Source organism: Bactrocera tryoni, chromosome 3 (assembly GCF_016617805.1).
Source record: "Bactrocera tryoni isolate S06 chromosome 3, CSIRO_BtryS06_freeze2, whole genome shotgun sequence".
Lineage (NCBI taxonomy): Eukaryota > Metazoa > Arthropoda > Insecta > Diptera > Tephritidae > Bactrocera > Bactrocera tryoni.
In genome coordinates this window covers 18,708,917-18,729,848 of record NC_052501.1, presented here as the reverse complement: position 1 = coordinate 18,729,848, position 20,932 = coordinate 18,708,917, and the positions used below count along the sequence as shown (strand labels likewise).

Here is a 20,932-nt window from a genome sequence, read left to right as displayed (position 1 = left end):
ACGTTTCTATCTATAGAAGCAGAACAGCTAAACATTTACAAATATAAACGAAATTTATTTGCGCATACATTTTGCTGCTTCAGCCTTTAATTCAAATACACACACTAATTTTCATTTAAATTTAAATATATAAACTTATAACTAAAGCATGTACCTAATGGTAAATCTGAGTTAAATTGAAAAGTAAGAAAATACGGTTACAACGACCGGTAGCACAAATCTTCCAACCGTGTTAATATTCACGGCATTCAACGAAAGTCGACAAAAATACTAAAAAAAAATAAGGACTACCAAACACGGTCTATCAAACTATTATCCTGTGGTTTTTGATTCATTGTCGCCATTTGTTGATGATAATTTCTCATTTGATTATTGCGACGTGGTTGTGCCAAATATTCGAACATACTTTGTGAATGCTGTGAAAGCATTTTGCTCAAATCACTAGGCATTGGATCAGTCCAAAAGAAGTCATGATTAAGCGCCGTGTCCGCATCGATACGTTTCTTTGGATCAAGTGTCAACAGCTTATCAAGTAGATCACAGCCATTTGGGTCTTTTACATAGGGTCGCAAGCGTTCTTTCACACGACGCTTTTGATTTTTAGGTAATTCCACCGATTTATATAATTCCAATTCTTCGACTCCAGACCATACATCCGGTGTAAATGAACCGCATAATTGAGAAATGAAGGTAAGTTGTTGTTGTTCTGTATTTCCTTGCATAATGGGCGAACGTGTCCACATTTCAGCCATAATGCATCCAGCACCCCACATATCGACAGGTGGACCATAATTACGATCACCGAGCAGCAATTCAGGCGGACGATACCACAACGTAACAACCCGATTTGTATAACGATTTTTTGTATCGTTTTTCGGTATACTAAATGCACGCGCCAAGCCAAAATCCGCCAATTTCAACACACCATGCTTGGTAATAAGTACATTTGCTGCTTTCATATCACGATGCAGGATCTGTAAATGTTACACAAAGAAATATAGTCTAATAAATTGCACATTGTTTCACGAATTTGTAAACATGTTTACCTTATTGCTGTGTATATAATATAAACCGTTTAATAGTTGCTGCATAACCTTCTTGATTTCGCCAAGACTGAATTTAACATTGATGTTCGAGAGCAGCCCGGCCAAATCGTGTTCACAAAAGTCGAAAACCAAGTAAAATGTTGAACGGTAGCCGTTACTTGCAGTCGCTTTTGTACGGCAAATTTCGATTAGATTCACCACGTTTTCATGCTTTAACAATTGCAGTATACGTATTTCACGAAGGGCAGTAATAGGAAACTGTAATTTAATAAATTTATATAATTGTTGTTAAAATATATTTCACAATAAAAAAAAATGTTCTTACGCCTTCTTTTTCGTTATCCATTAGCACTTTCTTCATAGCGACGAATTTTTTGTTACCCTTCTTTTCGCGAGCTTTGAACACTTCACTGAAAGTGAAAGCGAATTACAATTAAAAACCGTGGACACATAAAGAAATGAGTGTTTCAATTTTGTTGACTACACTTACCCGAAAGTGCCTTGACCGATTTTTGCAACCTTCTCATATTTAGAAGATTCATCACAATATGGAAAATCATATTCTTCGATGTATTTCTGTTTTTCGGCCAATGAAAGTGTTCGTGATGAACTAGAGGACGTCACGCCAGGCGTCGACTGCATTGAATGCGGATGCGGAATGTGTTCATCTCGTCCACGAGAGGACATGCTGTATGGCCAATCTTGCCTAGTTTTAGGATTTTTTTTATATTGTTACGTTGCCGTTTTCGATCGTGTTTGTAACCTGCACAATTTCAGCCTTTTAAACTATTTTTTACTAATAAATAATAAATAATCTTTCAGCAACGATCTGATATTCTTAGAATGTAATTACTTTTTGACAGTTTATGTATTTTGCAGTGATAGCTGTCATTTATGAGCATATGATTCGAGACTCGGAACGATGAGGTGATTCACGCACTATGTTTACTAAAATACTGCCGGAAAACTCTATGCGCAACTTTCTTTTATGTCATATTTTGGTAAATTAGGCTATGTTCACACGCTGACTCATTTTGTCGCCCAAATCGATTTTTGTAGACAAAGACACGACGCAGGAATCGTTGTGCTCGTACTCGTTCATTCCTAATCAATACGACATTCTTTTTTATTGCGTTCTTTTCATAGTCATATAGCGCTTGGCTTCAAATAAATTTTTATATTACGTTCGGAAATTTGTGTTTTTAAATTTTTTTGTAAGTAATACGCAAATGTATATAAATATAATATAAATGTGTTAGAAGTTAATTGTCCCTCGCGTGGACGCAATAAGCAATACCGAAAGATAATTCCACGATAAAGAACGACAAAAACGCCTTCGTCTGAACGCAGCCTTATACTGCAGCATGAGTACCCAAACCCACCCATTTCTTTACACCCTACACCTTGAGAAAACATTTTAAAGTTAAATACATGTCTTTTAAATTATAGTATTTATTGCATATAATGGATAAGACCTTGGATATAATTTTATCATTTTCAATTCATGTACTTCATACGAAGCTCTTCTTATATACCATTAAAGTAATAGCAAACTAATACATTACGTTAGAGCTGAAAAGCTAAGTATGTGAAATTTTCTTAATTTTACAAAAACAAGTCATAAATAACTGAAGTAGCTTGACTGCAATGAGCTACGTTCATTAAAGTACTAATATAAGTTATAATGCATATTTTATTGTTCTTAAAATACCAAAATAGTTAGGAATAAAATCACTTCAGGTTAATATGTATGAACAAAGGAATAATTGAACAAACAATAACTATGTGCAAAATCTAAATTGTGAAGATAAAATATTTAGTAACGTCTATATATTTTTCAATACACAACTGCTATTTATGTATATACTCCAAGCACAGGCGTTATCCTCTAGGGACATAATTTTAATCAGGATAGATTGTGATAGAAGACGCAATAGTAATTAAGAAATGCGGTTGCATTCAATTTTTTGCTTATAAGTTGTCAATAGTGTATAGTATTATGCGTTCAGTGACGATTTCTCGAGCTGCTAAGAGATCGTGAACGATTGCGACCGCGTCTTTGTTTGGAAAGCGTTGGTGATTGGGAGGTACGCCTTTTACGCTTTGCCAATGTTACTGATGAACGAGAAGATGATCGTGAACGTGATCTTGACTTAGATATATTACGTCCGGCTTTTCCGGACATATGTGAAGAGGTTCGAGATGTTTGTGAATGCGTTTTGGAAGGTTCACGTGAACGCTTACGTGTGGATGGTGCTGATTTAAGGCTGTTTGACACTGTAGTCTTCCGATCCTTGGACGTACTGCGTTGGCGTGATTTTCTTGATCGGCTGCCCGAACGAGAACCACCAGAACTGGAACCTGAGCGGGTACTTGAAGTATAAGATGATGATGAAGAACTTGAGCTGGAAGATGTAGAAGACCTTGATTGGGATCTCGAACCGCTGCGAGACCGCGACAGTGAACGTGAATGTGAACGAGAACGTGAGCGACTGCGTGAACGAGATTTTCGTTGCTCTAAGGATTTTGTGCTTGATTTGGGTTTTTGTTCTCCTCCTCCAGGAGTTACTAAGGTAACTGGCGTTATTTCATCGTCACCCCACAAATCATATTTCGAAAGATCACCGCCATCATCTTCTTCGTCGTCCTCTTCTTCGAGAGCATCTTCGTCTGTATCGTCATATTCTTTTTCATCGTCATTGGATTTTTCATTATCTTTCATCTTTCGCTTTTTCAAGCGTCCATATTCGTCATAGTCACTGTCGGAGTCAGAGCGGTCCTTATATTCGACTACACCACGATCATTATAGCCACCGCCATAACCTAAATAAATGAGATATATTAACATATACACAACTAATTTTTGATTAATACACATATTAAAAAAAAAAAAAGTTAAACTGAAAACAAATATTTTTAATGATACGAAAACATATTAAATCTGGATGAGTTACTCACCAGTACGCTCTTCGACATCGCTAAATTTGGGTGCATTACACATATTGCAAGTTTGTCGACGAGCCCAGTTTACGTTGGCACATTTGCTGCATTGCCAATCCTCAGCTGAGAAAAGCCCTCGCGATTTTTCGGCGGCAGCCTTGCCTATTTCAGTTCCCAATTTCTTCTTGGCTGCGGAACCTCCACCGCCAGATGAGCGTTCCGGGCTGCGTTGCCCAAAACTCGCATGACGGCTTCTGTAAGGCAAATTTCAGAAATCGTCGGAAGAAATTTTAGTTATATGATAAAACAAATAATTGGCTTTTTGCTGCGAACAACACTCGACCACCCTCCTCAGACAGTCGACAGTTAGCTGCAACTCACTCGCTATCACCGAAAGCGGCACCAACGCCAGCTCCTGTTCCGGTACCAGCACTCGACATTTTTTTTCTAAACTTGTTTTTTGCTTTCTTTCCACTTTTTCCGGCCAATTATTTGCCGTCACCTTACTGCTACAGCGTAATTTGCATTAAACGAAACTATTTATTATAATCTTTCAAAATATATGTTTATTTTTAATATAATTTTTATATAGCAAACAAAATAAATTTTGGAAAATAATAGCAGAATTTTCCTAATCGATTTTTTAAGTTCTACAATTTTCGCGTGCTTCTCTTTTCTTTAGATCTCTTCTTCTTATTTAATTACAGAGAACGTCAAATATTTTGAATGCATTCAGAGAACAAACGGAAATTTGATTCAAACAGGGTGTTTTTTAATTTTATTTTTTCTTTAAGTTAAGTATTTACAAAAAATATTATTTATTAATTGATGCTCTTATTTTTTTTGTGAGAGACATAATATATTAATTTATTCCCGGATAGAAATCAATAACTGTTCATAAACCAAGAAATTTCATACACACATGTGCAAGTGATGAATAGTTAGCAGAAAACGTACATTTTTGGAAATTCATCATGAAATACGTCAATTTGTACAAATGTACTTATGTGCTTTATGGTGAAATCCGCTAATATATTTTTGTAGTGAAATCTTCCCCAGTCGGCACACCATAAACCTTCTTTACAAATCTACCTTCTCTGTAGTCAACTTAAGGTTAGGAAATATTTCAGCTGTTTCAAAAATTAAAAATATCTCTAACAGTTGGTATCTCTACATTCAAGTGGTGAACACAATGAGCGCGACAGACTGCAAACGACATCTGCCAAATATTAGAATACACACGTTCTTAGGGACACAATTATTGAGGCAGCCGCAGAACTACATAACTGTGTCCTTAAGAACATGTGTATTCTAAATTCTGTCGCGCTCATTGTGTTCAGCACTTCATTCTCTGTATGTTTATGTTTTCCGCGGTCGGGAGTGTGTTTGTTTTCTTCGTAATTTCATTTATTAGTCAACTCGTCGATTCCTTTGTCATACTCAAAGCATAGTTTTTTTTTTAGAAATTTTATATTATAGCATGGAACCTAAAGATAAGGAAAGTGTTAAGGAGGATTTGGTTACCACAAAGCCGACTTTACTAAATGTTATGTGTTCAATTTGTTTCGATTTTTATGAAAATAGTGATCAAATCTATTCCACAACCTGTGGTCATATATTTCACAAGAAATGTTTGTACATCGCACTTAAAAATTCAAAGACCTGTCCAGAATGTCGTCGCCCATCGGGAAGCAACCGAGTACATCCTATATTCCTCAATTTTGGTGAGCGCACCGAAATGGACTTGAAATGGAATGATTCGAATGCTTCTGATGCCTATGCAAATATACCAATTTGGACTCCAATATATGGTTTAGAATGGAATGGCTCACAACGTGTCCCGCAGCCTCCACCAGAACCAGACGAAGCAATTCAAGCAGGTACAGATTTCGAAGGTAATCCCACATATGTGGCTCGTGTTTATTTTGAAGACGATCTTCTGCCGGCCGGTTATGTGCCATCTAAAGGAGTTGCATATGCGTCGCACGGTTGTAATGGCTATACGTTGAGTGAAAATATCGAATTATTGAATAACTTCAAACACCAATGGGTAGCCGATTCAAATGGTCACGTACCAGAAGGTGCTGTAGTTGGCGGATATAGTGAAATCGGTGAGGATTTGTATGTGGCACGAGCACAATATAATCATAAAATAATGTTGGGAAAGGTACATCCGTCGCACAGGGTAATGTATATGCCATACAATGGCATTGAAGTGCATACAAGTGAATATGAAGTATTGGTGCAAGAAAAGGTCACTGTTCAAAGTGATGGAGGAACGAATAATGAAGCTTAAACAGAAATAAGCAAATATTTGATTACGCACTTGCAACATATGTATATATACATATTCGTTGGATTATTATATTATTATTAAAAATAATCAGTTATACGGCGGCAAATACGAAAAATCCTTATCTTGTCATAAACATTTTTTTTTTTATAAATATGAAAGTCATAAGTGATATTAGAAAGAAATGTAATAAATCCTTAAATTGTACTTACTGTTATGTAATCATATAAAAATTTAATTAAAGATATACTAAAAAAAAACAATTTTATTATTTTATTTTTTGGTAAATAATTAATAATGTCTTTGGGGCAAATGTGAAAAATCTTGTGCGGTTGCATGTTTCATATACATACATCTGTATGTATATACATATATTTTTTTTATTTATTTTTTTTTGCTTTGGGATTTATGTATGTTTAAGAAAATAAATCGAAATGTTTATATTTAAAAGATTATCATATATAAAAATGTCAAAGATCGTACATTAAATATGAAATCGCGACGAAAACTCAATTAGCATGCCGCACATATGATGAAATACGTATTTTTTTATATGATGACGCAGCACTAGTAAGTATACATATGTATATGTGGAAAATATTTTATATACATACATATGTACATATGTATGTATCTAAATATTTGTATCTAGAAATATTTACGTTATGAAGTTATTTTGTAAATAGTGATAAAAAATAGTATTCTCAACAAGATTTTCATATCATAAACATGGTATACAATGTTTTGCAGGAAGTTAAAAGGATTGGAAACTCTATAAAGTATATAGTATATGTATATATGTAGGTGATCATGATGATGAGCTGAGTCGATTTAGCCATGTCCATTTGTCTGGCTGTCTGCATACGCGAACTAGTTCCTCAGTTTTTGAGATAGCGAACTGAAATTTTTTACACATTCTTTTCTTTCAACGAAGGTGCTCATTTGTCGGAACTGTCGATATCGGACCATCTTAGCATATAGTAGCTGCTATCAAACTGCAATACAAACCGAAACAAGATACAAAATGCTTATACCCCTTTATGCTATAAAAATGTTGCTGTGAAGAAGAAGTGAAGGGAACTCAATTCAAGTTGTAAAATATTTAAAACAACATTATTTTCCACTTAACAAATCTTTGATTTTATTGTTTTTTTGTTTAACTAGCTAATAATTAATAAATGTATGTTATGTATGTATTAAAACTATTTGCTTATGTACTAGGTGTTCAATATCTTTCATTTGTTCTCTTAGAAAAATCATACAGTATGAAATTTTAAATTCATTCCACTCTACACGCGCTCTTCAACACCCAATATTGAATTGTGTTACATAATTTGATTTCGCAATGTGTTTAGTTTTCATTCATTCACTGTAACTAACTAATTTATGCTTACATTTACAATTTTTTTTTAGAAATGTGTATTTCTTGATTTAAAATATCTGAATTCGCTTGTTAGATATTGGTTACATAATTGTTGTTAAAAAAATATTGTGACAACTGTATATTTCATTTAAGTTAAGACCGACGATTTGTTTGTATATTTTTTGCGTAAAAAATATAGTATATATTTACAAAGTATAATTAAAAAAAAAAAAAAAACAATTTGTTTGTATGTTTGTGATGTACTCAATGTGACTGTTATCGATAATTAATGTTAAATTTAATTTAATGTCAATGGCAACACATAATGAATGGAGGTACTAAGAGGCTTATTATGTATTTATTAATTATTAAATGTTCGTTTAACACTTTGACTGACATAACAACGGGCAACTTGTGCTATGTAAAACTAACACAAGTAAATGGCGCACTATATAACCTGTTAAGGGACATAATAATGATTTCAAATGCTTGCCTATGTATTTTATAAATAATTGTATGGTAATATTTGATTAGTCAATTGTTTTTTAAGTTTAAACATTAATATAACTAGTTACATTAGAAATGTTTTTATTTTGGTTTTATGTTGAAAATTGGAGTAATTAAAAAACAGTTTCTCTTTAGTTTGGTTATGAAATGCAAATCAATGATTAAACATATTAAATTGAAATCAAATCCATAGCAATATTATAAGAGTTCTGTAAATGAAAGTAATTTGTCCAAATTGTATTACTGATCATTACAATTACAATTTCAATTTCTTAAAATAATTTTATAGTCCCTTTTTATACTAGCGTTATGTATATTTATAATTGAAATAATATATTTTAATAAAATAATGCAATGTCTAGGTCAAAATATGTTACAGACGTAGACGATGGGCTTAGCGTTAACTTCCAACTAGATAATTTGTGCTAAATTGTATGCTTTTATTACAATTTTTGCTGCAAACCGTGCGATTAAACTACTGCTATATACAATCTTATAAAAGTTGATTCAAGGTTACTGTCACATGGCATTGATAATGGTTATACCTGCTGCATTTACCAAATTATTATATGCAAGCTTACTTTTTACAACAATTTTCATTGCTAACCAAGTGTTAGTCAAAATTCATTGTTAAACTGTCAAAGATGCAATTTAAAACAAATTTCTTTGTTGCTCTCACAGCTGATTTGTTTTTCTATTTTTTATCAACAGTAAATAAACCACAATCAGTTAAAAATAAAAATTTTAAAATTGATATAATTACATTAGTAAATTAAACTAACGTTTAATCGCACAGCCTTCATAAAATGCTCAATAACTGCTGATGCTTTTTTTAATCAAATTAAAGATTTAAAACACTTTTGATTTGATTGGTGGTTATAGTTTTTAAATAACAACTGACTACTAACATACAACAATAATAGTAAAAGAAAAAAGTATTAAATTAATAAAAAAAAACAGGCATACAATTTGTACCTGGATGAACTTAGCTAATAAATGTGTGTATAAGTAAACCGTGAATAATAATAATAAAGGAAACAAAATAATAAAAAGTAAATAGTATGTAAACCACACATGCAGTGTAATCGACGTCCCTCTTTTTTCGTCAATATAGTTCTTGTTATTTGCTTATGCCATTTTTATGACGCTTTATGTTTTGCTTTTCATGCAACAAACGTTACCGCGGCGCATGCTCGGCCACCTTCAACGTATTGGCCTCATCTCACTTCTTGGAAGACAAGTAGTTCATATACTTGGCAGTTTGACGTGCATTGCGCACCAGTTCGCTGTTGTCATTTTTCGTATCCCATGTATTGTCTTCGGGTTGGCCATGTAAGCTATGGGTATCCTCCCAACGTTCTTGACGCTGCTGTTGGTTTTGCCGTGGAAAGTTGCGATTGCGCGGACGACGATCAAATGTGCTTGACGCTTCACTTGCCAGGCTGCTTTGGCTACTATAACGTGGATTGAAATTACGTGAACGCTGTTGTTGCTGATGTTGTTTATGCGTAGAAGGGCTTTGGCTACGACGATACGTTGACGCATTGCTAGCACACTCATCGGCGTCCTCGAAATGACGTGATTTGCCTGGACGGGGGAGGGTACGGGCGCGCGATGAACTGCGACTATTCGATTCGGGTCCATTGGAACGATATGAAGAGTTTTCATCATGATATGAGTTATGCATGATATTGTTACGTGATTGACGCCATGAATTACTGTGTATGTTAGTATCTTTATGTTGTTGCTTTTGGAAGCGCGGTGGTTTATCATAGGTTTGACGATTATTAAAATTACGATTGTGGCCGCGTCGATAATTATTGCCACGCTCATAGTTGCTAATGTAGGAACGTTCACTGCGATCGTCTGCATGCTGGGACTGTCTGTCCCAATTGGAATTGGCAATTGAGTTGAAATTACTACCGCTACGTTCCATTTTCTCCTGCGAATGTCGCAAACGATCATTTATGCTGTACAAACGAATGCTGCCGCCGTCGCTGCGCACACTTTGATCATCATCGAAACTGGTGCTAAAACGGCGTTGTTGATTATTTTGTGGACCATCGTTATTATGAAATTCGTTCTCGCGATTAAAACGTGGCGCACGCCAACGAGGTAGCGGTTTTGATTCATCCTGATCTTCATCATGTTGTGACGCTGACGACTGGTTATCATGTGGACCATCCCTTTGGGAGAAATAATGAGATAAGTTATTGTCGGATTAGGCAAAGAGTATATGACGAGATTTATAAATAATTTGTGTTTAACTTTTCCTCCGTTGTAGCTCACCTTTCGTTACCGGCATTTTGCTGATGTTTCAATGGACGCGGTGAATTACGTGGTTTTTGTGAACGCCTAGCATTTCGGCTAGAACTATCATCATCAGTACGCCGACTAGTATTACCACCTGATGAATTTAATTTGTCACTTCCATTACTTAAGCGTCCCCCAGTCTTTTTGTTATCAAAACCTTTAGCACCATCATCATTATCATTGTATTCCTGTTCATAGCTATTAAACTCATTGCCGAATTCGCCTTCATATAATGCATCTTCACACACTTGCTCACTCCATTTTTTGGTTGACAGCTGTGTGTCGTACAAATCATGTGTATCATTTTTCCTATCATCATTTTCAAGAACTGCATTGGTAGGCGGCTCCACCGATGAATCTGTACTAGTATTAAGTGGCGGCTGAACCTGAGGTGGTAGTGGTGATAACGGTTGCGGCTGCACTAATTGCACTTGCTGCGCTGGCACATATACTGGCAGTGATTGTGGTTGCAAAGCAACATTGACGTTGTTATTGCCCTCATCTTCTACGTCTTGCACTAAATATTTTGTGTACATTTGCTCGAGTTGTGTACCCAAATTTGTAAAATTACTATAGTACAGATCGAGTGTCATTAGCAATAACGCTTTTACGGTGGCACTTAATGCCGGTTGCTCAATCAAATTACGTCTTATGTGGTAGAGCAGTTGTGTCAGTTCGTCTTTATGTTTAACGCGTATTATATCACCGTTTAGTGTGATTTGTGATAGTATTAATTTAGCTAATTTCACATTAATAGGTTCCAGTGCGCTAACTTCGCGTATAAGTAAGCTAAGTAAGGATTTGCCCAATATCGTAATAGGCGATTGGTCAGCTAAACGCACTCGGTTATAATATTCACCCAATAGCGTAATAGAATTGTAAAGACGTTCCTTATCGTGGATACGATATGTATCGGCATTTAAATAATTTGCTTCCAGCACCTTTAGCATGGCACTACGTATTTTGACATCTTTCATTGCCAGTTGGTCAAAGTTGTGCGATGAAAAGAGCATGGCGAATTTCAATGCCATCTCACCGTCCGCCAAAGCCTTGTCATTAATATAATCCATGCATTCACTGTGAATTAGAAATTATATGTTACATATGTATGTTAAATAATTTTAAAACAAATACATTAAAGTTTAAACATATTTAATCAGTATAAAAAAAGGAAAAAAGTATGATGTTTAAGGTATAAAAACATTGCATTCATAGACAACAAACAATAGACTAGTTTAAGCCAATAATTATTATGGTAAAAAATTTGTTTATAGATAATTTCTGATTGTATTAGGGCAATGACCTGCAACGTTCAATTAAAAAAAAAATTAATCATAATCAGTCAATAGAAAATTTTTTTCGTTGAAGATATAAAGTAGAAAAAATATGGTCACTTATCGTGCAAATGTACGCGTACGTTTGTTTGTACGTACATAAACAAACAATTAATTAAACACATCTGTATCTTGAACTTCAATTGTGGACGCAGAAAACAAATGCACATCGATATGAGTTGCTAACGGTTAAAAGCTCGTCATATGTGTATGTGCAAATACATACAGACAAGCATTATGCAAGGTCAAGCGGAACATCTGGTTATTTTATGAAGTTCACTGACAGGTGGAATTAAATACATATGATTATTTTTAAATTCAGATTGGCAAATTAAGTAGCATGTTTTTAAAACATGTGGGTGATAGTAATTTCTTATGTTTTTGTCCATACTAATAAGAAGAAGCTAACAAGCAAGCTTTAATTAGGTTCAAAACCTTTTATAACTTATAAGAAAGAAATTTATAGAATTCTATGTATACTTCGTTTTCGCATTTTTATGCGTCCATGAGCGAAAGCTATAAAATTGTCACAAAATAACTTTGGACGTATGTATTTAATCTAGGCAGTCTTCGTTAAAGCAAAACTTGAAAGCATTCATTCACTGGACAAAATCGTATTAGTCACATACTCTACAAACGTTCGTATGTATGTATTTATGTATAATACAATTATTTGTTGGCTTGAAAACAAAAACAAAGAAAACTAAATTGACAATTGGTTCATGCTTATAGATGTACGGTTTGGTTATCGTGCTGTAAATGCCAGTACCATGTGCAAAAATTTGTTTATGTTAATATAGCTCCAAATAAGTGTTCACATACTTCGATATTTTTTAAGAAAATTATTGTAATACCATAAGTTACTCACCATAACATATTTTCATCGTGTACTAGCATACAGAAGTCTGATCGGATAGCTCCAATTTTATGATTCATTTTAATGCCGTCATCCTGCAGATCGAGACCTCTTATCATTTCTACAAGGTGATCGTAAGAACAAGCGCCTGGTGGCAAGTTAAAGGCTGAGTTTAAATTTCCTGGTTGTAGAAAATTACAAACGTCGTTTAGGTTGCTTACTGCACTACCACTTTCAACGTAATTGGTTCTATCTTTGCCTCCAAGTTTGATATTGCCAGCAACGCCATTCCTGTTGTAATGGGCCGCCGCATTATTATTGGCCATTGTTATTTGCAATATATTATAATTGCTTTGTTACACAGTGGCTGCAAATTTGCTAGTGCACAATTCTTTCTTGATGCTTTTTCCAAATGCAATATAATGAAACTATCGAATAATGTCCTCCGTTTACACACTTCTTTCAGTTGTTCGTCATCAATTATGCACAATTCCTTATTATAATTCTTGTTTGTGCGCAAATAAAGCGGTCAACTCTCAATATAAATGGCCGAAAGCAATATAATGCGATTTGAAGTGACGTACGAAGCACCGAAACACATATACGGGAATACGGGAACGCGGACAAGAAGCTAGGTAGCGAAGAAGTCAAGCAAGTAGGCAATAAAAATTAATGGTCGTGATGGCGCTATTCATACCAATATCACCGTCCGTCTTTTCACTCCAAACTCCAAGTTCTGCAACAAGTGCACTTTTATGCCACAAATAATGTAAGTTATCTATATAATTGTATTTGCAATTTGTTAAAATAATAAAAAAAATATATAATTAGCACTGCGTCTCGTGGAAATGCGTTTTTCACTCGCGCTTTTTCAAGAAACAAGAAATTGAAAGACAACTAAAAGAAATATGAAAAATGCGAAAAATGTCAAAATCTTCAAACTGAAATGTCAATCAGAGAACGAAGCAATAGTACAGTGTCTCTCAAATGGTGCTGTATTGCTGACAAAGCATTCCAATTGGACCATTTCATTACGGGAATTTAATATTTTTTTTAAATGAACAAGCTTAAAATTGTGTATATTAATTATAAAATACTCAATTTTTCTGTGTAACATGTTATATTAAGTTAAATACATCTCTAATTGAAAAGCCAAAAGCATTGCGACCCTGTTATAATTCGTTTCTTTTGTATTTTCTCGTTTCCCTTTCCGCCTCATTTTGACAGTTGAAGTTGGTGCGCGCGAAAAGAAACGTTTAGAAGCGTCTTTTTAGTGTTCTGCATGTTCGGTATAAAATCTAATAAATTTAAACAAATACGGCGTTTACTATTTTGTGATTATTTGTGTGAATTAAAGTGTTTTCAGTGATATCAATATTTCAAATATTTGCATTTTGTGTTTTGTGCTCTTGTAATATTTTAGCGTACTTACAAGTGGAGCTACCGCAGGCAGAAAGAGGTACGTAAAGTTTTTTTTCTGATAAATTGTATTTAGTCTAATTTATTCTGAAAGTAGACGGCAGCAGTTTCCATGTGATGTATGAAGTAACTTCCTTTTGGATCACAGCACTTAAATGGATGATGCGGTCTTAATGTGCAAACAAAGTATGTATGTATATGAAAACAAGGCGGAAACTACCTGCCATTTATATATGTATGTTATTTTATCCACGAAGCATCACTAACCTTTTGAATCATTACAAATATTGCTTGTTAAAGCCACTGTTTGTCAAGCAAACCATTTTTCTATTTAATTTTTGACAGGAAAATGCATGGAAATGTATCCAAAAATAAATGAATATTTATGTTTACTTAATACCACGCTGTTATTCAGGTGTGCTATAGAAATATTTCTTATTTGCGTGTTAGCTATTGTTATCAAATGTGGTTGGAATCCAGAACACAAATAAGACAAATAAAAAAGCATCTCAAAATGCTTATCGCAGAATACTTTCTCTATAAAAAACAAAAACGAATCCTAAATAGTTATCATAGCATTTAGTTATCTCGAGTAGATGTGTTACCTCTACAATAAAAATCTCATTTAATTTTATTTGATAAAAAAGATTAACATAACAAGCATTTAAAAATACATAGTACATATTTACGTGCGATAAGGCACTGAAATATACGAGTACGACTACATAAATACATACGCGTTTGAAATTTGGTTATGCAGGCGTATGAGGGCGTATAAAATCTGTAAATCGGCTACGAATAATTTAATTTTAGTTAGTTGCAATAACGTATATATGTATGAGTTTACCAATTATTTTTTTCTCTTTGCTTTCAAGTACTTAACAACGACGTTATACACTTATTCATACTTAAGTTCTAAAGTTAAAATTTATGTCTGCATGTATATAGTATTGTATTTATCTTGTATTATGTAAGAGTGTGTGGATTTAAATAACATTTTAATTTTACTGATGTATTATGCAACAAATCTATGTAAATATAATTTGTATGATTTAAATTTTGTTTTCGATTCATCGTACAACGATAAAATGCGCGATGCTCATGTTAATGTGGCAACGGACTTAAGACTTAAGGCTATTGCGCAAAGCGAAATGCATTCAACTGACAAAGCATTCGTTCAATTACAGTTAACTTAAATGTTTCCCAATGGATGCAGCAAGTTGTGTGTATGATTTTATCCGTCTTTTCTCAAGGGAACTGGTCAGCAGGAACATTTGCCTTTGCTTTCTGTTGACGATTGTTCTGCGGAACTATTTAGATTAAATTTCTCACTGTCAGCTAGGTCAGCGGCGCTGATCAATTTGTCGTTGAGTAAAATCTGCAAAAGTTTTAAAAATAATTATAAAAACTAAGAAAAGGTGAATAACAATATTTACGCTCACCTTGTTCACTAAAGCCCTGGCGGCCTCATCAATATTGATATTTTCCTTGGCTGACGTCTCATACCAGCCGGCAAAACCATTCTCACGTACATACTCGTCCATTTTCTCGGGTGTGGTCACAATACCTTGTTTTTCCTGATCGCACTGTACAGAAAATTGCAAATAATTATTGGAATACTTATGCATATGTACATACATATGTAATTTAAAATTATAAATATATTATATCTATAAATATATTTTTCTTAATCTTTCTAGAATTCTTACAACTGTTATATGGAGAACTTTTTTATATGACAACTTAGCTTATAAAATTTATCATAGGTTACACTACTCAACAAATCTGAAGGAAAAATTTGCGACTGACGTGCTAAAAAGTCGGCGGTGTATTTTAGGTGCCCTGATTACGAATTTGAGCTCAAAAATTTTTCATCACGCACAGCTTTTTTTGTAATTTTAGTAAATGGTGGTGATTCTCCTTGACTACAGCACAAAAAATACTACGTGTTTGAAAATTTTTAGTATCATTTTCGGTTTTAGCAACCCAAATAATAGCAAGAAACAGCTTATAACAAAACAGCGCAATACAATCTAACCGAACAAAATTAAGGGGTTACATGGGTTAACAAAAAATCGAATATTTTTATTCTCTTATTAAATTCTACAACACCTTTAGAATATTGTCCTCAATTTTCAAGTTGATCCGAGTAATATTTTCGGAGTTACAGCCCTGAGAACTCGTGCGCTCGAGGCTAACTAGGCTAAGTGCGCCGTCTTTAAACGCGTTTTTCTCGAAATTATGTTTTTGAAGCCGGTTAGCGAGATTTCTCGAGAACAACTCAACCGATCTTTATGAAATTTTTCACAGGTCTTTGAGATACAGTACTTAAAGGCTTGGGCGAAGGATTTTTTTTTAATTTGTCGCGAAATTTTCACTGAAATTTTATTTTTTTTTTTTTAAATGTCTGCCAAAACCATAAAAAATTATAAAAAAAAAATAAAAATAAAAAAGACTGTTTTTACTCATGTAACCGCTTAAGATATAGATCTTTTTACATCACTTTGTGAAAAAATAAATACGCCTGTGGAGGATATTCTACATAGCTTCGGCACAGTCTAAATTTCTTGTTTTAACTTACCTTATTAGCTAACAGTATACAGGGTATCGGGCTGCCATCGGGTAACTGAACTTTCGAATCCAAATCCTCTTTCCACTTACTCACACAATCGAATGTGCCACTGCGTGTTACATCGAACACTATGAAAGCACCAACGGCTTCTTTATAATAAACACGTGTCATATTGCCGAAACGTTCCTGACCGGCAATATCCCACAGTTGTAGACGGACGGTTGTATTTGGATCCCAATGTAGTACTTTCAATGCGAAATCTACACCGATTGTGGCACGATAATTTTGACTGAAAAACTGATGCACATAGCGTTTGATAAACGACGTTTTGCCCGTGCCCAATTCGCCGATGACTAGAATTTTGTATAGATGCTCACGCTTCTCTGTGTTCGCGGAGGTCATAATTGTCTGAAAAGCAGAAAGCAACAAAAATTTTGTTATAGAAACAGATACAACTTAAATGAATTATAGATTTCACTACTAAAGTATATACTATAATTATATATAAATATTTGTATAAAAATATATCTTATACATATGTACATATATACGATTCATCTTCTGTTTTTGAGCTTATGTGAGACTACTAGTCGTACTGTTTAAGGCTCACTCTGGCATCACTAAAGCGTGTATATATTGATCTTAAATTAGAATTAATTGAAAATTTAAAACGTCGTTGACTAATTAGTCACTGCGCAATTGCTCGGAAACAATGAAAGGAAATTTCTGTTCCAAACAGCATGTGCCTATAGTAAGTGTTTTGTTTGTATATACATATGTTCGTGTGTATGTCAGGCATGCTTTAATCTCATTTTCATTAACACACTGCACATTTGCGCATACATACACCTGTATTTAATACTTTATGTATTTGCATTTAAGCCTTTAATCTCTAGTTTCAAATCGTATTAATGTCAATAGGGCTTCGTTGAGGAAATTATCTTTGACCTGCCATTTCTTATAAATCGATTTACATATTCGACTGATTTATACCAATGCCGTAGTGTTTTGTTCCACTAGTTCATATTGATATTAAGTAGGGCAAGCGAACTCGCTTTTTTGGTACCTACCAATAATCTTCGGAAAAAATACATCAACAAATTTTTTATATTTTCCACATAGAAAATACTTGAAACTACCAAAATTTTAACACCCTGCATTAGTTTGAATGATATTAAATAATGGTCTATCGTACGTAATACTATGATTGAAAGGCGAATTTTTAATTTAAACTTCGCGTGTTTTTCGAATTGGTAAATTTTTTATCTGTAGGTTGGTAGTTGCTTAATGTTTTTTATCATTAGTATTTGAGATACGCGTCGTTTTGTGAGGCTCTAAAAGTGAATTCTTCGATTTTTATTATGTCTGAATTTATTAAACAAAGAAATCCCATACTGCATTGGTTATTCGTGACAATTTCGCCACATTTTCAACTAATACTCGTATCGTGCCGCAACCACCGCATTCGCCTGATATATGTACCTTCGTGTAACTTCTGGCTATTTAGCAAATTCACACGACCACCTCGAGGATACCGTTTTGACTCAATTGAGGATATAAAAGCGGAATCGATGAAGGCTCTGATGTCCATCAAGATGGAAGATTTTTCCAAGTGCTATGATGACTGGAAAATTCGTTGGCCTAAGTGTATTGCAGCGGGAGGGGATTACTTGGAAGGAGATGAAATGGACAAAATTCAACTTTCAATTTGATCACAGTAGTATCTTGAATCGTCATCAGTTTTTTTATTAGTAGGAGATATATGTAAGTGACACCTAATGATTATTACAACGAAATAGCTTGAAAATAGTCTATACACTTCTGACTTTCTGAATTTTAGAAATTACGTCAATAAAATTCCCCGTGTTTTGCCCTTGCCCAATTCACCGACGAATTGTTTATACAATTCACAATAAAATTGTTTATAAATGTACAGCACGGTGGGGAAAACTGAATACTTTTAATATACTTTAATATACTGAATCTAGTCTATATACTATTCTTTTTTATTGGCCTAAGAGGATGGAGCCATGTGTAGAACATCACGCAAGTGAGGAAAGTTCTCTGAGCGCCATTCACTTGGGAGTGGCCAGAAATGGTTCTTCCGGTTCCGGTCTTAGACCAATTACCCTCTGGTTAGCCAAAAAAAATCGTGTGAAAGCGGGCTAAAGTTAGAAGACTAATAATCCCTACCCAAGGTTGTATGCTGGGTTTGGCACCCGCTAAACACCTTCAATGAGAAAGGCACAACAGCCTTGTATGAGAATCCCCTCTTTTGATGACGACCACTGCAAACGTGTTAAGAGTCTATATACAAAAGAGAAAATGAAGAACGGTGATCTAAGGATTGAAGCCTAATTTTTTAATTTTGGATGATCCAGCACCAATGTAAATGATCAGCATGACGAGTCATCCGAAGCAGCTCCCCAGTTTTTGAGATATCTAACTGAAATTTTACACACATCCCCAAGGAACAGTTCAGTCGGAAGGGCTTATATCGGATCCCTTAGCATATAGTTACCAGACAAAGTAATCGATCAAAACCCAGCTCTCGTATGAAGGTATTTTTATTAAAGAAAATATTCTCCCGAAATTTGGTTTGGATTATTGTTGAAGACAACGATAAAACCTCCGAAAAAGTTTTCAGATCTTCAGATTCAGATTCAGATTCAGATTCAGATCAGATCAGATATTCGCTCCTTAAGAAGCCTGCGCTCGACGCAAATTTTAACAGACTCTATTGCCTCACTATCGATACCTACTCCAGTGTATCACACCGTGGGAGCCCCAGATGCTTACAGCGTAGCCTTGCCAATGCGGGACAAGTGCACAAGAGATGCTCCATTGTTTTCATGGCTTGCTCTAGAAATTTCATGCAGTCTTCTCAATTTGCCAACCCCATTTTATGGGGCCTGTTTGTATTTTGACCATGTTCCTATAGTATCTTCTATCGAGTGCAAATAGGAATTTTGTGCAATCCGATCTTCCGTTTTGCACATGACTTCTGAAAAGTATTTGTAGCGTCGTGAACATTTTTTACAACATTCTTCGTACATATGTTCTGTGTCGTCACAGAAATATGCATGCGACTAATGTCGCTTAGAAGCATTGTTGGGAGCAAAATATCCTTTATAAATAAATGAGATTATTGCTGAACCTTGCCCAATCAATACATAGCTGCGATAATGGAACGTTCTGTCTACCAGTGTCTACATTAACTTTTTTGTTTTTGTTTGAGTAAAATTATTCAGCAAAAAAGATAAATTTTGTGAGAATTTTGAATTCTTATGCCAAAACATTCAGAATGTTGGAAAAGTCCTTTGGTGATAATCGCACGGTACAAAATAATTCAAAGAGGGTCGAGAACGCGTTAACAACGAACCACGTCCAAGACGGCCGTCAACATCAACTGATGATTAACACGTTAATAAAGTAAAGAAATCGGTGCTTGGGAATCGACGATTAAAAGTCAGAAATCTTACTGACATCGTTGGTATAACGAAAGGATCAGTGAAAACCATTTTGAAAGATCATTTGGGACTAAGAGAAGTGAAAGCGCGATTGGTTACAAAATCACTTAATTTTTTCGAAAAACAGCGTCGCGTTAATGTTTGTGAAGCAATGCTTTCCGATTACCAGGATGCCATGAAACGTATTATTACTGACGATGAGTCTTGGATCTATGCTACTATTTGAGTGTTATGCGCGAAGCGATTCGTAAAAAGAGGCCGGACTTATGGACCGAGAACTCGGATTTCGCAGCATGATTATGTTCGTCGCATACTGCATTGATTCTTCATAAGTTTTTCGCCAAATTTTCAACCAATATCAAGCCGCAACCACTGTATTCGACTGATTTAGCTTCGTGTGACTGCTATTCAGCAAACTCAAACCACCGGTCCGGGGAAATCGTTTTGAGTTAATTGAATAATTGAGCTACCCACATTGAAGACTACGCCGGAAATTGACTTTTACAACGGTTTCGAGGATTGGAAAAAATCTTGGCGCAAGTGTAGTGGGTCCAAGGGGGATTACTTTGGCGGATACGATGTAGATGTTGAAGAATAAATTAAAAATTTTAAAATTATGAACAAATTCTTATTATTTGTTGCTGATATCAAAATCTTGTTTTTATTTTAACATTATATAACTAATATTTAACACTTAGAATTTTAAAGGAAAACGAAAAATCATATTTCATATATTATGTAGTTATCGGAGAAAATTATTATGAATATATTTTGATACCTGGAGCTTGCATGCTAAAAAAAATATTTTAGCGATTTTCA

The 20,932-nt window shown here is 34.5% G+C and overlaps 5 protein-coding genes across 8 annotated transcripts in view; 1 reads left to right on the top strand and 4 right to left on the bottom strand.

The window, feature by feature from the left end:
- Positions 1-34: 34 nt before the first annotated feature.
- LOC120771870 (cyclin-dependent kinase 9) lies at positions 35-1,881 on the bottom strand. Its single transcript, XM_040100121.1, has 4 exons — positions 1,537-1,881; positions 1,372-1,456; positions 1,047-1,304; positions 35-974 (listed from the first exon to the last, which is right to left on the bottom strand). The coding sequence occupies exons 1-4, from the start codon at positions 1,731-1,733 to the stop codon at positions 288-290; spliced, it is 1,227 nt and encodes a 408-aa protein (XP_039956055.1). The 5' UTR covers positions 1,734-1,881; the 3' UTR covers positions 35-287.
- A 597-nt stretch (positions 1,882-2,478) lies between these two features.
- On the bottom strand, positions 2,479-4,659 carry LOC120772106 (zinc finger Ran-binding domain-containing protein 2). The gene is made up of 3 exons (XM_040100517.1): positions 4,368-4,659; positions 4,005-4,240; positions 2,479-3,869 (listed from the first exon to the last, which is right to left on the bottom strand). Exons 1-3 carry the CDS (start codon positions 4,424-4,426, stop codon positions 3,052-3,054), a joined length of 1,113 nt encoding a protein of 370 aa, XP_039956451.1. The 5' UTR covers positions 4,427-4,659; the 3' UTR covers positions 2,479-3,051.
- Positions 4,660-5,350: 691 nt separating this feature from the next.
- On the top strand, positions 5,351-6,537 carry LOC120772662. Its single transcript, XM_040101395.1, has one exon. The coding sequence runs from the start codon at positions 5,467-5,469 to the stop codon at positions 6,280-6,282; it is 816 nt and encodes a 271-aa protein (XP_039957329.1). The 5' UTR covers positions 5,351-5,466; the 3' UTR covers positions 6,283-6,537.
- Positions 6,538-7,169: 632 nt separating this feature from the next.
- LOC120771092 (putative uncharacterized protein DDB_G0282133) lies at positions 7,170-12,978 on the bottom strand. The gene is made up of 3 exons (XM_040098919.1): positions 12,665-12,978; positions 10,439-11,539; positions 7,170-10,335 (listed from the first exon to the last, which is right to left on the bottom strand). Exons 1-3 carry the CDS (start codon positions 12,976-12,978, stop codon positions 9,372-9,374), a joined length of 2,379 nt encoding a protein of 792 aa, XP_039954853.1. The 3' UTR covers positions 7,170-9,371.
- Positions 12,979-14,649: 1,671 nt separating this feature from the next.
- LOC120770447 (mucin-5AC) overlaps positions 14,650-20,932 on the bottom strand; it is a 39,996-nt gene continuing 33,713 nt past the window's right edge. For all 4 annotated transcript variants that reach the window (XM_040097921.1, XM_040097923.1, XM_040097922.1 and 1 more), the window contains 3 exons: positions 16,653-17,051; positions 15,514-15,657; positions 14,650-15,449 (listed from right to left, as the gene is read on the bottom strand). In XM_040097921.1, coding sequence (XP_039953855.1) covers positions 15,333-15,449; positions 15,514-15,657; positions 16,653-17,051 — 660 coding nt within the window. In that variant the 3' untranslated portion in view covers positions 14,650-15,332. The remainder of the gene's footprint in view (positions 15,450-15,513; positions 15,658-16,652; positions 17,052-20,932) is intronic.